A 12,076-nucleotide genomic window follows, 5' to 3' on the forward strand; every position below is an offset into this window, starting at 1 on the left:
TTTATTTGAAACTAAACTAAGAAGAAATTTTTAGAGAAGTTTCCTTAGATAAAACCGCTCTGAGTTTTTAGGTCATTAAAATAAATGTTCACAAACTTTCACTGTAAAACCACGAAACTCCACTGTGTGTTTGTGTTTTCCTAAAAAGGAACATGTAGGTTCTTGAACGCACCCCTGTGCCTTCATTTATGTGAAAATGCCATCTTGTGATTTGTGTCTTATGGTAATCCTGGACAGACTAAATTTTTAGTTGTTAGCGTTTTCAGCTACACTTCGACCTTGCAGACTGAACATAAACGTCCACTTTAGGATTTATATTAAACCACACAGAGGAAAGTGCGTAAAGTGAACTTCTTTCGGTTTTGCTCTAGCGTCCTCCGAACCTCACGCTCGCTCTGACCGGCTTTATTGGATAGGAGACAGATTAACTGCTGGTCTTCTAGTGGTTCAGAAAGGCCCTCATTTCCTCTGTGTCTTACACCGGTGGTTTTTCCCTCAAACGTTCACTCTCACGCGTCTCGTTTTTCCCCGCTGTTTTCTGCCCGGCGCGCCGCGTCCCTGTAAGTTCTCCGCCCCCTCCTTTACCTCCTCCTGTGTCCCAGAACGTGTTTGGACTGGCTTGTCCAGTCCGACTGAGCTCTGCGTTTTGGCTTAAAGGAGCCAAAGAGGAAATGTCTAAACATTCATCATATTTTTTTGCGTGCCACACAGTTCGTATGCAGTCGCACATTCACACACACTTCTGTGCTTTAAGTGAAGCAGCAGCTGAAATCCCCATAATCACTGCTGCTGTGTTTTTAATTAAACCTGGATCCAAGTGAGACTTGTTACATTTAAACAAGCAGACCATGTGGCCCCGAAGCAGCACACCCATTTGACCCAGTTCCTGTTAAAGTACCTTCCAGAAATGAGATGAAAGCTCAAAGATTTCAGATGGTTAATAATGGAGAAACCTGGTCTCTCCTTCAGGCTCCGATACGTTCGTGGAGGTGGGCATGCCCAGGAGCCCCTCTCACTCGGCCAACGGCAATGAGCTGAAACAGATGCTGGCTTCGTGTAAGACGGCGTCAGGGAAGCGACAGGCTGTGGAGCTCCTGCAAGGGACCAAGAACTCCCATCTACAGTATGTTGATTGAGTATGATGATAAGACTGAGCTGGTAAAATCATCACGGCTTTAACATTTCCTGAAAGATTTAAACAAAGTGTGTATTTAAAATAAATTTTAATGTTTTGTTTCATAACTTTTGTTGGTGAACATAAAAATTGTGAAAATTTTGAGTGAAAATCAAGTAAAATCTCATTCTATGGAGAGAAAATAGACTCATCTGATTTGTATGTGCATTATTTTTGATTTGTAGCTCAAATAATATATTTTGTGCATACCTGTGCGTACTTGTAATTGTGTATTTACATGTACAAAAATTACAAATACAATTTACACATGCATAACTTTAAAGTACAACAACTTAAGCTAACTACACACACTAATCGCCTGATACACACACATGTTTTTATTTTTATTCTACCCACACATTTGAACTAACATGGAAGAATAAACCCCTAGAGATGAATAATCTCATTTTCTAGAGGGACCTCCATTTCAAGAAAATAAGAAATTAGGAACCAAACAAAACAGTACAAATAGAGATTAAATGAACACATACACACATAGACGCACAGGCTTTCAAAATCCACCCCTACCTAATGAAAGTTATTAAATAAACACATTTGTGAAAAAAAGCTAAACTGAAAGAGAAAAAAAACATGCATGCTGGAATAAGTTTGAAATTAATTTTAAAAATTGTTCTTAAAGAATTACAGCTTTAACACAAAAAGCATTTTTCACAGATAGTTTTTGATGTCTCAGAATAAAGAAGAATATTCAGTAATTATGGAGTAGGTTATATTGTGAACTAAAAGGCATTAGGTACTGCTTTTAGTAAAAAGGAAGGTTAAGATAAAAGTACTAGAAAATGAATTGAAACCAGTGAAACTGCCAGTGAAATGATGCGTTTAAATGCTGCTAGAGTGCTGGGTCATCATAGTTTTCTTATCAGCCGCTTTGAACTTAGATTGTGAATCGTGAAAAGTGAAAATTTTCCACTTTTTTTTTTAAACAGATATGCCTTGATAATTAATATAAATCGTTTTTAAAACACTTTCAAAACAACAAATGTATTGTATGAGTTACAAATCAAGAATTACACACACACAAATTGAGTCTATTTTCTCTCCGTACACCCCCACTCTAAACTCGAGCGGGGGTTGGTACCCTGACGCTCCTGAGCCACATGTTGCTCTTTGACCCCTCTACTGTGGCTCCCTGGTTATTAAAAAATAAAAAAGTTTTCAATTAAAAAAAAGTAAAAAGCAAACTAACTCAAATTGTATTTAACTTATTCACAAACAGTTGAAGCACAAATCACTCCACGAGGTTCTGGACTACAGTACCCATAATGCTCCATCAATCTGTTGTAGTTTGGCACAGAAAATCAGTTGAGGCCACTAAACACAACTAGAATTCATACCCGACCAGATTATAAGGCACATTTTCTATTTTTTAACAAATAAGTGGGTCATAAAGTTGTAAAAATCTGGTAAGAGTTACTTAAATAGCTCGGGTTTAATTTTAGGGCTATTTTAGTTTTCGGCTGTGGAACAGTCTCCCTGAGAACTCTATTATTTTATTATTTTGTTGTTTTTTAAAATTGGAAAATGTTTTTCAGTGAAGCACTTTTAGCTATTTTAGTCGGAAAAGTGCTCTAAAAATACATTTTTTCTTGATTTGATCAATCATTTCTTACTCAGGTGCACCACAAATGGTAAAATAAACTACGTTTTATGACATTTGCTGCACTGAGATGATCCTATGTGTTTATTTTATTTTGAAAGAAAGTCATGTGAACTTCTGTCAAAACTGTCATATTTTGAAAAAAAGTATTTTTATTTTATGTTGTACTAATGCAAAAAAACTAGTTATCATAATAGTAATAATAACACAGATACAATATTGTTACTTTTTTTCTAAATGTTAAATAAAAAAGACTTTGTAGCTCGACCCAAACGGCTCTGAAGGTTCCTGAACTACATCATCCACATGGAGGCAGTGTTGTGTTTTATTTTGTCGGATGTTTGAGGATGGATGACAGAAACACAGTTTCAAAAGTACATCAGTGAAAAAAAAGAAGTGTTGCAAAATTGAGAATCCATAAACTTAATGGAATAAGCTCAGTTTTTGGGGTTTTTTTGTTCGGTTCCACCAACAGTTCTGACTGCCTCCTGTCTGATGGGAAGTCCAGCTCCTCAGACGGTCCTGTGGCAGATAAGAAGGCTCCAGGCAGCGAGCGAGCTGCTGAGAGGGCTGCTCAGCAAAACGAGAGAATCCGACTCACACCACAGTCTTCTTTTGCTAACATGCAGGTAAATCACAGAAAACATAACTTTTTGTCATGAACAGTGAAGAGGAGTTCAACTTTCTGCTGTTCTTTCAGGCATTTGATTATGAGCAGAAAAAGCTGTTGGCAACAAAAGGTATGTTGAGGTTTACTTTGTGCAGACAGAAATAACAAATGTTTGGTGTCCTGATCTGTGTGTGCATCCATCTGTGTCCAGCTATGCTAAAGAAACCTGTGGTGACTGAGGTTCGAACCCCCACCAACACATGGAGTGGGCTGGGCTTCTCCAAGTCCATGCCGGCTGAAACCATCAAGGAGTTACGGAGAGCCAATCACGTCTCATATAAACCCAGCATGACCACCACCTACGAGGTAACTGTCGATATACGAGCGACATCTGTACAGCGGATGTTATTTTTGTGTTTTTTAAACCTCCATGTGGAAAGAAAAGGAGTCATTCTGAACGTCGTAGCGTCAGTTAGGGGTGTGTATTAGTAGTAGGCTTGCAATACAATACATATCACAATACATTTCATAATACGATACATATCACAATACGTATCATAATACGATACATATCACACACAGTACGTATCATGATACGATACATATCACAGTACGTATCATGATACGATACATATCACAGTACGTATCATGATACGATACATATCACAATACATTTCATGATACGATACATATCACAATACATTTCATGATACGATACATATCACAATTCATATCATGATACGATACATATCACAATACATATCATGATACGATACATATCATGATACGATACATATCACAGTACATATCATGATACGATACATATCACAATACATATCACAGTACATATCATGATACGATACATATCACAATACGTATCATGATACGATACATATCATAATATGATACATATCACAGTACATATCATGATACGATACATATCACAATACATATCACAGTACGTATCATGATACGATACATATCACAATACATATGATACGATACATATCACATTACGTATCATGATACGATACATATCACAGTACATATCATGATACGATATATATCACAGTACATATCATGATACGATACATATCACAGTACATATCATGATACGATACATATCACAATACATATCATGATACGATACATATCACAGTACATATTGTGATACGATACATATCATGATACGATACATATCACAGTACATATCATGATACGATACATATCACATTACGTATCATGATACGATACATATCACAGTACATATCATGATACGATACATATCACAGTACGTATCATGATACGATACATATCACAGTACGTATCATGATACGATACATATTGCAATAAGTATCATGTAACGATACATATCACAATACGTATCATGATACGATACATATCACAGTACGTATCATGATACGATACATATCGCGATAAGTATCATGTAACGATACATATCACAATACATATCATGATACGATACATATCGCGATAAATCCCAAGACTGTACTGGAACAGTTTTTTTTTTAATTTTCAGAGTATGACTTAGAAAAATATTGATACACTTCTCATGTTAATAAAGTGGTCAAATTTATTGTATTTAACGATCACAACGCTAAATACTGCAACTTCATCTCAAATACAAGTTGCTTTATTCATAGCGATTTTTTTTTGATATATTAAAGTATTTTTTCTTTAATATCCATATCTGTGGGCCGCTATTGATCCAACTTCAGAATGAAATTGTCAATAATTTGGATTGATCCGCTCAACACTAATTCATTTACATGACAGCCAGCACTGCAGCTCCGTTTTCAGACATTTTTTAAATGTATTTAAACAGGAAAAAATCCCATTGTAAATATATATATATATCGCCAAATCGATTTTTCCCGAACTCTGAACGTTGTGGTTCTTCGTTTCTCGACTTAGGGTTCCCCGCTGTCTCTGTCTCGGTCTGGCAGTCGGGAAGGCATCGGGAACGGCAGTGAATCGGAAAACTGGAGGGAGAGAAACGGCTCCGGTAACGGCCTTCCGAACCACGCCGACTTCCCCTCGTGTGTCAGCAGTCCCAAACGGAAGCAGAACAAATCTGGTCAGTGCGTCCGCCGCTTCTAAGCGCACAATATTACGTGCATCGACCGAACTAAACCTTGGACATATTTTAACCTTTATATCTGATTCTTGGGTATCTAGCGACGGAGCATTACCTCAGCAGTAGCAACTACATGGACTCCATTTCTTCTGTAACTGGAAGCAACGGCTGCAGCCTGAACTCGTCCCTGAAAGGCTCCGACCTGCCAGAACTTTTCAGCAAGCTGGGTTTGGGGAAATACACAGACGTCTTCCAGCAACAAGAGGTAAAGAATCATGCAGATGTTTCACTTTCAACACGCCCTACTTTTTTTTGGCCACAAAACTGGGTCCTCTGAAGAGTTTGTTGCTCTTTTGTGGTTCATGTGAAGGTCAGTGTGAAAGAGGCTGAATGAATAAATGAGTGAAAGTTGAAGTTGCAAGAAGTTTTTAATGTCTTTAAAGCCAAAAGAGCAGCTGGAATTGGTCTAAAACAGTTTCAAACAGACAGTCCGGCTTCTTGGACAGAAAACGCTTAAATAATGAGGCGCGACCACGAATTTGGCGCAGTTTAACACCTTAAAACATTAAGTTTGGTTATTATTAACAGCTAAAATAGCAGATAAATTAGGAAAGTGTAAGAAAAAGTGGATTTGGAAACTGTTTAATCTGCACATATCCACTGTAGAAAGTTTTTTTTAGAGGATTTTCGTTGAGTGATTTAATCCTGAAGTGATGGATCTTTTTTATTTTAAGATGTTTATATTAATGTTTTTTTGTTTGTTTTTCCAGATTGACCTCCAGACGTTCCTGACTCTCACAGACCAGGACCTCAAGGAACTGGGAATCACCACCTTTGGGGCCCGCAGAAAAATGCTGCTTGCTATTTCGGGTACAAAATAAAAAACACAAAAAAATAAACTAATATACACACATTAAGGTTTAATTTAAAATATATGTAGGTAGTTTTCTGTTCATTTTTTTCCTTTTTTATGCCAGAATTCTAACTTTAATTCTGGATTTCTAGAATAATTCAGTTTAAACTTCTAACTTCTCAATATTTATGCTTTTTTTTAGATATTTGTTGTTAATCCCAGTTTATAATTTTCTAAATCTCAGTTTTTTCCTTTTTTTTGTTTTTGCTTCTAACTTTTATTTTGACTTTTTTTTTACTTTCAATTTCTATTTCCAAATCTCGTCTTTTTTAATTTTTCCAGATTTGTGACTTTTGTTTGCTTAGATTTCTGTCGTCAATCCCAGTTTTTTTTTTTTTTTTGTTTTTTTTTTTTTTTTTATCTATTTATTTATCAATCTTAAAATTCTGACTATTTTAGGAATTTCCCCTATTTTGGAAATTTTCATTTTTGAATATAGTTTTTGTCCTCAGAGTTGTTGTTAATTATTAAAATGGTATTTATTTTCACAAAATTCGACATTTATCTTTAGAATTTTTACCTGCATCTTAGAGTTCTGAAAGATTAGGAAAAAAATAGTTTGATTTTAATTAAGGAATATTAATCTTTTCCATTTGGATCAAGTAAGTCTCATTCATTGCATTCCACGCCTCTTATCCTACATTTATTCTAGCTTGTAAACGTGCGTTCTAGCGACATATTTCAATGAAAAGCCTACGTAAACATGCGTATATATGTAAATTTTGGGCTTCTGCATCCTAAATTGGCGAGATTTGAACCGCTTTGACATTTCACCCCAAACCTCTACTAACTGTGTGTACAAACACTACAGGCGGACATATCAAGCTGAGTATTGATACTTAAGTGATGAGATTAATACTTTCGATACTTTTGTTGCAGTTTTTCTTTATTATGTCCAGTAAAGAGCTTGAATTGACTTCATGCAAGCACAGCGTCTGTCTGCTGGGTTGCCAGGTTGGACAAAAAAACAGCCCAATTTTAGTAAAAACCCACCCAACCTGTGTGGGAACCTAAACAGCGCACCCCCTCCTCACACCTGGAGGGAGTAATAAAGAGCCACATTTTTGCATTGGAGGATTTTTTGTTGTGTTGTCTGTATTTTTACATTTATTATAGTGGAAAAGTGCACACAAAAACTCATTTTCAGCACGTTCTTGAACACACCATGAATGTCCGGTGTGTTCGATTCACCTCCACGAGTTACTCTGTGTCTGTGCTCCCGTTGTATGGGAACGTCTTGTTTCAAATACTGAAACTCCTGCAGGAGGGAATCTGCATTCCAGTCATTTGCCTCAGCAGCTGGGAAAAGGATCTGGGAAAATCCCTCTCCAGTTACAGCTGATGTTGCTGCAGCTGCTTCTGTGCTGATCTAGACTCCAGCTTACAGTCTGATGTGAATGTGGAGCATTTCTCTGCTGGGACTCTATTTTAGACGTATAATAGATGATAGTTCATTCTCCAAATACAACCGCCACCACATAAGGTGGAGGAATTGGCAGAATCTGTAAGATTTATTGCCGCCACCTGATTTTTGGAAAATCGTTGGCGTGGTGGCTGCCGTATTGTGAGACAATGTTTCTTGTGCATCGCTTGACCCGGTGATTCCCAGCACAAAAGAATAACACAATTATAACAACTTACACACTAAATAAGAGGGATGTTGCTCACATGAAACATTAGACACATGAATAATGGCCGGGGGTCCACGGTGGCCGGTATGGTGACTGTGTTCATCTAAACCGGCCCTGATTAAACGCTGGATAGTTTGGAATATTCAAGACATTTTTCTTTAATTCTATAAATTACTTTTTAATCAGAATGACTGTACCACAATCTTTCTGCTCTGCTTTTAGAAAACTCCCGCCCCCTTCAGCTGTCTCCACCAATCCTTGTTGGAGGCTTAATCACATGTTTTCCATCTGACCAATCAGAAGTGGTTAACGTTCTCACTTCCTTGTTCTGATTCGGCTCATAAAGTCTCTCAGTTCGCGCTGTAGCTTGCTGCAGTGTCAGAGTGTGAATGAATCTCAGAGACATGAGTCTGCCATGTCAGTTTTTGCACTACATCTCCCATGATGCATTGTGGATATGCTGGACATCAATACAGACTATAGAGTTTCTCCTTTTCTACATTTTTAGATGCCAGCGTGCTGTTGTTTTTTTTGTTTTTTTTGTTTTTTTTTATGAAAAAGTGTGCCTTGCTTCAAAAAAGGTTGAAAAACACCGCCCTAGAAATTTAAAAATCAATCTTTAGCATCGTTTCCACTGACTTTGGTCCGGTATTTTGAGCGTTTCCATAGTAAAATGGACCCATTAAACAGTCCATTGTAGAAAAACAGAACGGGACAGTTGGGGCGGAGCCACTGTAGCCACCTGTTGATTGGCAGAAAGTGAAGACAACATTAGAAATCACCAATATAGCACTAAGCTAGCAATTCCGTTTTCCTCTACGGGGGTATTCTTCTTAGCCGCCCTCAATCTTCTTTCTAACATTAAATTCCTGTTATACACGATGTACAAAAAGTAAAGCAGAAATCTATATCTCTCATCTCTTTACTCGAGGCATTAATGTATTTTTTATTCCTTTGTTGTCCTCTTTCAGTTCAGCTTTAGCGACTCGATGGCTCTCAGTAAGTCGATCGTTATAATGTTAGCTCCGGTGCTAGCTTTAGCTCGGCTAAGCTGTTAGCTTTTGCCGTCGAGTTTTTATCTTGCGTTTTCGGTAATTTTCCGTCTTATCTGCCTTTTTTATTAATATCCCCTCACTTAATAATGCTTTCAAGTTTAGAAGCAATTGTTACTTACAAACATTAAAGGAGTTATTTGGAAGTTTTGGCGGAGACGCCAGACGCCACCAAGGTCTTATGTCAGGAGTGTCGAACTCAATCGTACAGCGGGCCAAAATCCAAAACACACCTTAGGTCACGGGCCGAACAGGATAAACATTTATTAAACACACTAAAACCAAAATGCTTAAACTTTAAAAATACTATTAAAAAATACTATGAAAAAAAACAGACAGGAAGATTATTGCAGAATAAATCAGCAAAACCTTAAATAGCTATAAATATACTAAATATATTTCGTCAAAATTATACAAGTTAGAAATAAGCGAAAGATAACTTTGGGCCATTAATAACAATAAAATAAAATGATCTGGAGGGCCGGATAGAATTAATTTGAAAGATGTCTTACGTTATCCCTCCAGAAGTCTTCCAGTTGCTACTTAATTTCAAATTTTTCTTAAAACCTCTTAAAACCACTGCAGCGCGTAAAAGTGACAAACAACCGATTTTACTTAAAAAAACAGGGCTGGGTTCATTAAATTGATTAATCGATTTAAGCTTAACAGAGTCAATTCATTGTAATATCAATCGATTTAGCACATAAAGCTAAAGTCCGCTAGCTTAATGCTAATGTTTAATGGAATTTCCCATAGCACGGCTAACGCTAACGCTCGGTCCAGCTAAACGTACATTACTGACTACATGAGAATCTTTATAAACTCACAGCTATGAATTTTCCAAACTCTTTAAGGAAATATTTTTTGAAATATTTGTGGTCTAAAATAGTTTTTTGGTCGTTCTTTCTTCTTCTTCTGGAATAAGGTGTAATGTTTTAGCACCATCGCCATCTAGTGGCCAAACTGAAACGTTCTCCAGGGTAAGCAGAGCAATGTTTACAATGTTAATGATTTTAAGATTTTTGTTAGAACTTCTTAGTTTGAGAATTCGTGTATGATAGTAACAATCTCATTATTTCACTGATACATTTTACAGAATTTGAACTGGATCAGATTAAGATGGCAGCTCTTCTGATCCTTTCATAAAACTACAACTCCAAAGAGGACTTTTGTTCATTCGAGTCCTTCAGACGAGTTTCTATAGTCATCATGTTGGTGTTTACCCTTTGATTTGCCGCCGCTCCCACAGTGACTCGACGAGGACGGCGTCCCCACATCAAAGATCATGAGTGTATCAGCTTCGCCTCTCATGATGGTTTTGTTGTTTTTTCCTCCTCCAGAGCTAAACAAGAACAGGAGGAAGCTATTTGAGCCACCCATCAGGTCCTCCTTCCTGGAGGGAGGAGCCAGCGGACGCCTCTCCCGCCAGTTTCACTCCGACATAGCCAGCGTGAGCGGCCGGTGGTAGACCCCTCCAACCGCGTTTTCAGCCGAGGCCTCGTGGTTTCTGCGCTCCGGCTCAAACCAAGACTGTAACAGTATTAGAAGTAAACTTGTATTTGCTCCAAAAGCCATACTTTTACCTTAAGTGCCAACAGAAGAAGGGATTTAAGAAGTTAAGTGTTCACTCTTTAGGGTCCAAATGAAGGATTTATGGATAATCCTACAAAGGAATGATCAGAACAATCAATCGATTGATACTACCTGCATTTGCATTATGCTATTGTATCAGTGACATGCACTTTAAAACTAAACGGACGGAAAGAATTCCTTTTTTTTTTTTTTTTAAAGCACAGACGTAGTTCGCAAACAAACCAAAAAAACTCTGAGCACTTAGCCGCTGAGAGAGAGGACGGCGTGTTTCCATGGCGACTTTACCACTTAAACCAAAGGGAAGTCATCGTGACCTTTGACCTTGGACATTCGCCTAGCGTCAAAGTTAACTTGTATATCAAAACAACTTATATGCATTATGATTTTATGTTTGTAATTTTCATTTTAGGTTATGAGTGGAATGTTTATTGGTAATCAGTTTACATATGTATGTTTTTTATAAACATTTTTTGTTTTTTTTTCTCCGCCCCCATCTGTGGAGCCACGGTATGGCTGTGCCATATGACCGCAGCAGTTATGAGGCAGTCGGGCTCAGGCTTGAAGGCCGTCTCTGTCCGATTGTAACAGAAACTTTCTGTGGTTCTTCTGTTTAAAGTGCGTTTCATTTCACACTCGAGGCCTTAAATCTCCCTGTGAGCTCCCGCTTGTGTCTAGAATGTATTTTTCATTTTCATATTCTTACAATATATTTTTTTTTTTTTTTTTTGCTTTAAAAAAAGGGAAACTCTCATAACAGAACAAAGCCGGGTCTTTGTAACATTGAGCATCAATGTACATAAAAAGTAACTTTCCAGCATGTTTGGTACTCTGTGATTATCTGACTGTCCTCTCCTGATCGGAGGAACATCATCGGAATCAGGATGTTCGTAGTCGACTTTCATTTATGTTTATCTGTTACGCAAAAACTAAATCAAGCATCAAGGTTTGACATTCTGCACTGCGAATCAGAATTTGATTTTTTTAAATGTATTTTTTGTTTTGAAAATGAAAAAAGCAGGAAGGATTTGTTGAGCTGTTTTTTCTAAATTAAAAAAAAAAGTTTTCAAATTTCAGGATCCGTGTCATTTCCATCGTCTTAAACATTTTCTAGAAATTAAAGCTAAAACTTAATAATTATCGTTCTAAATTCTGTACAGACTATAAAGATAGATATTATTACTGTACATTTGATTATTACGGAGCCCCTAAAGGGACATAAAAGTAAAAAAAATAATGTTTTTTTACGTTACTATCTGGTGCACACTATCTGGATACCAATTACTAAAAAAAAATTAACTGCAGTTTTGTTTTCACTTTGATAACTTTGAAGTAAAACTTTGATGACTTGGAGAATTTTTTTTATTTTTAGTTTTTACTTCCATTTTTT

The 12,076-nt window shown here is 37.0% G+C and overlaps 1 protein-coding gene across 2 annotated transcripts in view; it reads left to right on the forward strand.

The window, feature by feature from the left end:
• Positions 1-12,054, forward strand: part of LOC112162199 (protein bicaudal C homolog 1) — a 90,910-nt gene extending 78,856 nt beyond the window's left edge. For both annotated transcript variants that reach the window (XM_036215519.1, XM_024297929.2), the window contains 8 exons: positions 970-1,123; positions 3,268-3,421; positions 3,493-3,532; positions 3,614-3,768; positions 5,338-5,500; positions 5,602-5,765; positions 6,271-6,370; positions 10,437-12,054. In XM_036215519.1, coding sequence (XP_036071412.1) covers positions 970-1,123; positions 3,268-3,421; positions 3,493-3,532; positions 3,614-3,768; positions 5,338-5,500; positions 5,602-5,765; positions 6,271-6,370; positions 10,437-10,564 — 1,058 coding nt within the window. In that variant the 3' untranslated portion in view covers positions 10,565-12,054. The remainder of the gene's footprint in view (positions 1-969; positions 1,124-3,267; positions 3,422-3,492; positions 3,533-3,613; positions 3,769-5,337; positions 5,501-5,601; positions 5,766-6,270; positions 6,371-10,436) is intronic.
• Positions 12,055-12,076: the final 22 nt, after the last annotated feature.

This window comes from Oryzias melastigma, linkage group LG15 (assembly GCF_002922805.2).
Source record: "Oryzias melastigma strain HK-1 linkage group LG15, ASM292280v2, whole genome shotgun sequence".
Lineage (NCBI taxonomy): Eukaryota > Metazoa > Chordata > Actinopteri > Beloniformes > Adrianichthyidae > Oryzias > Oryzias melastigma.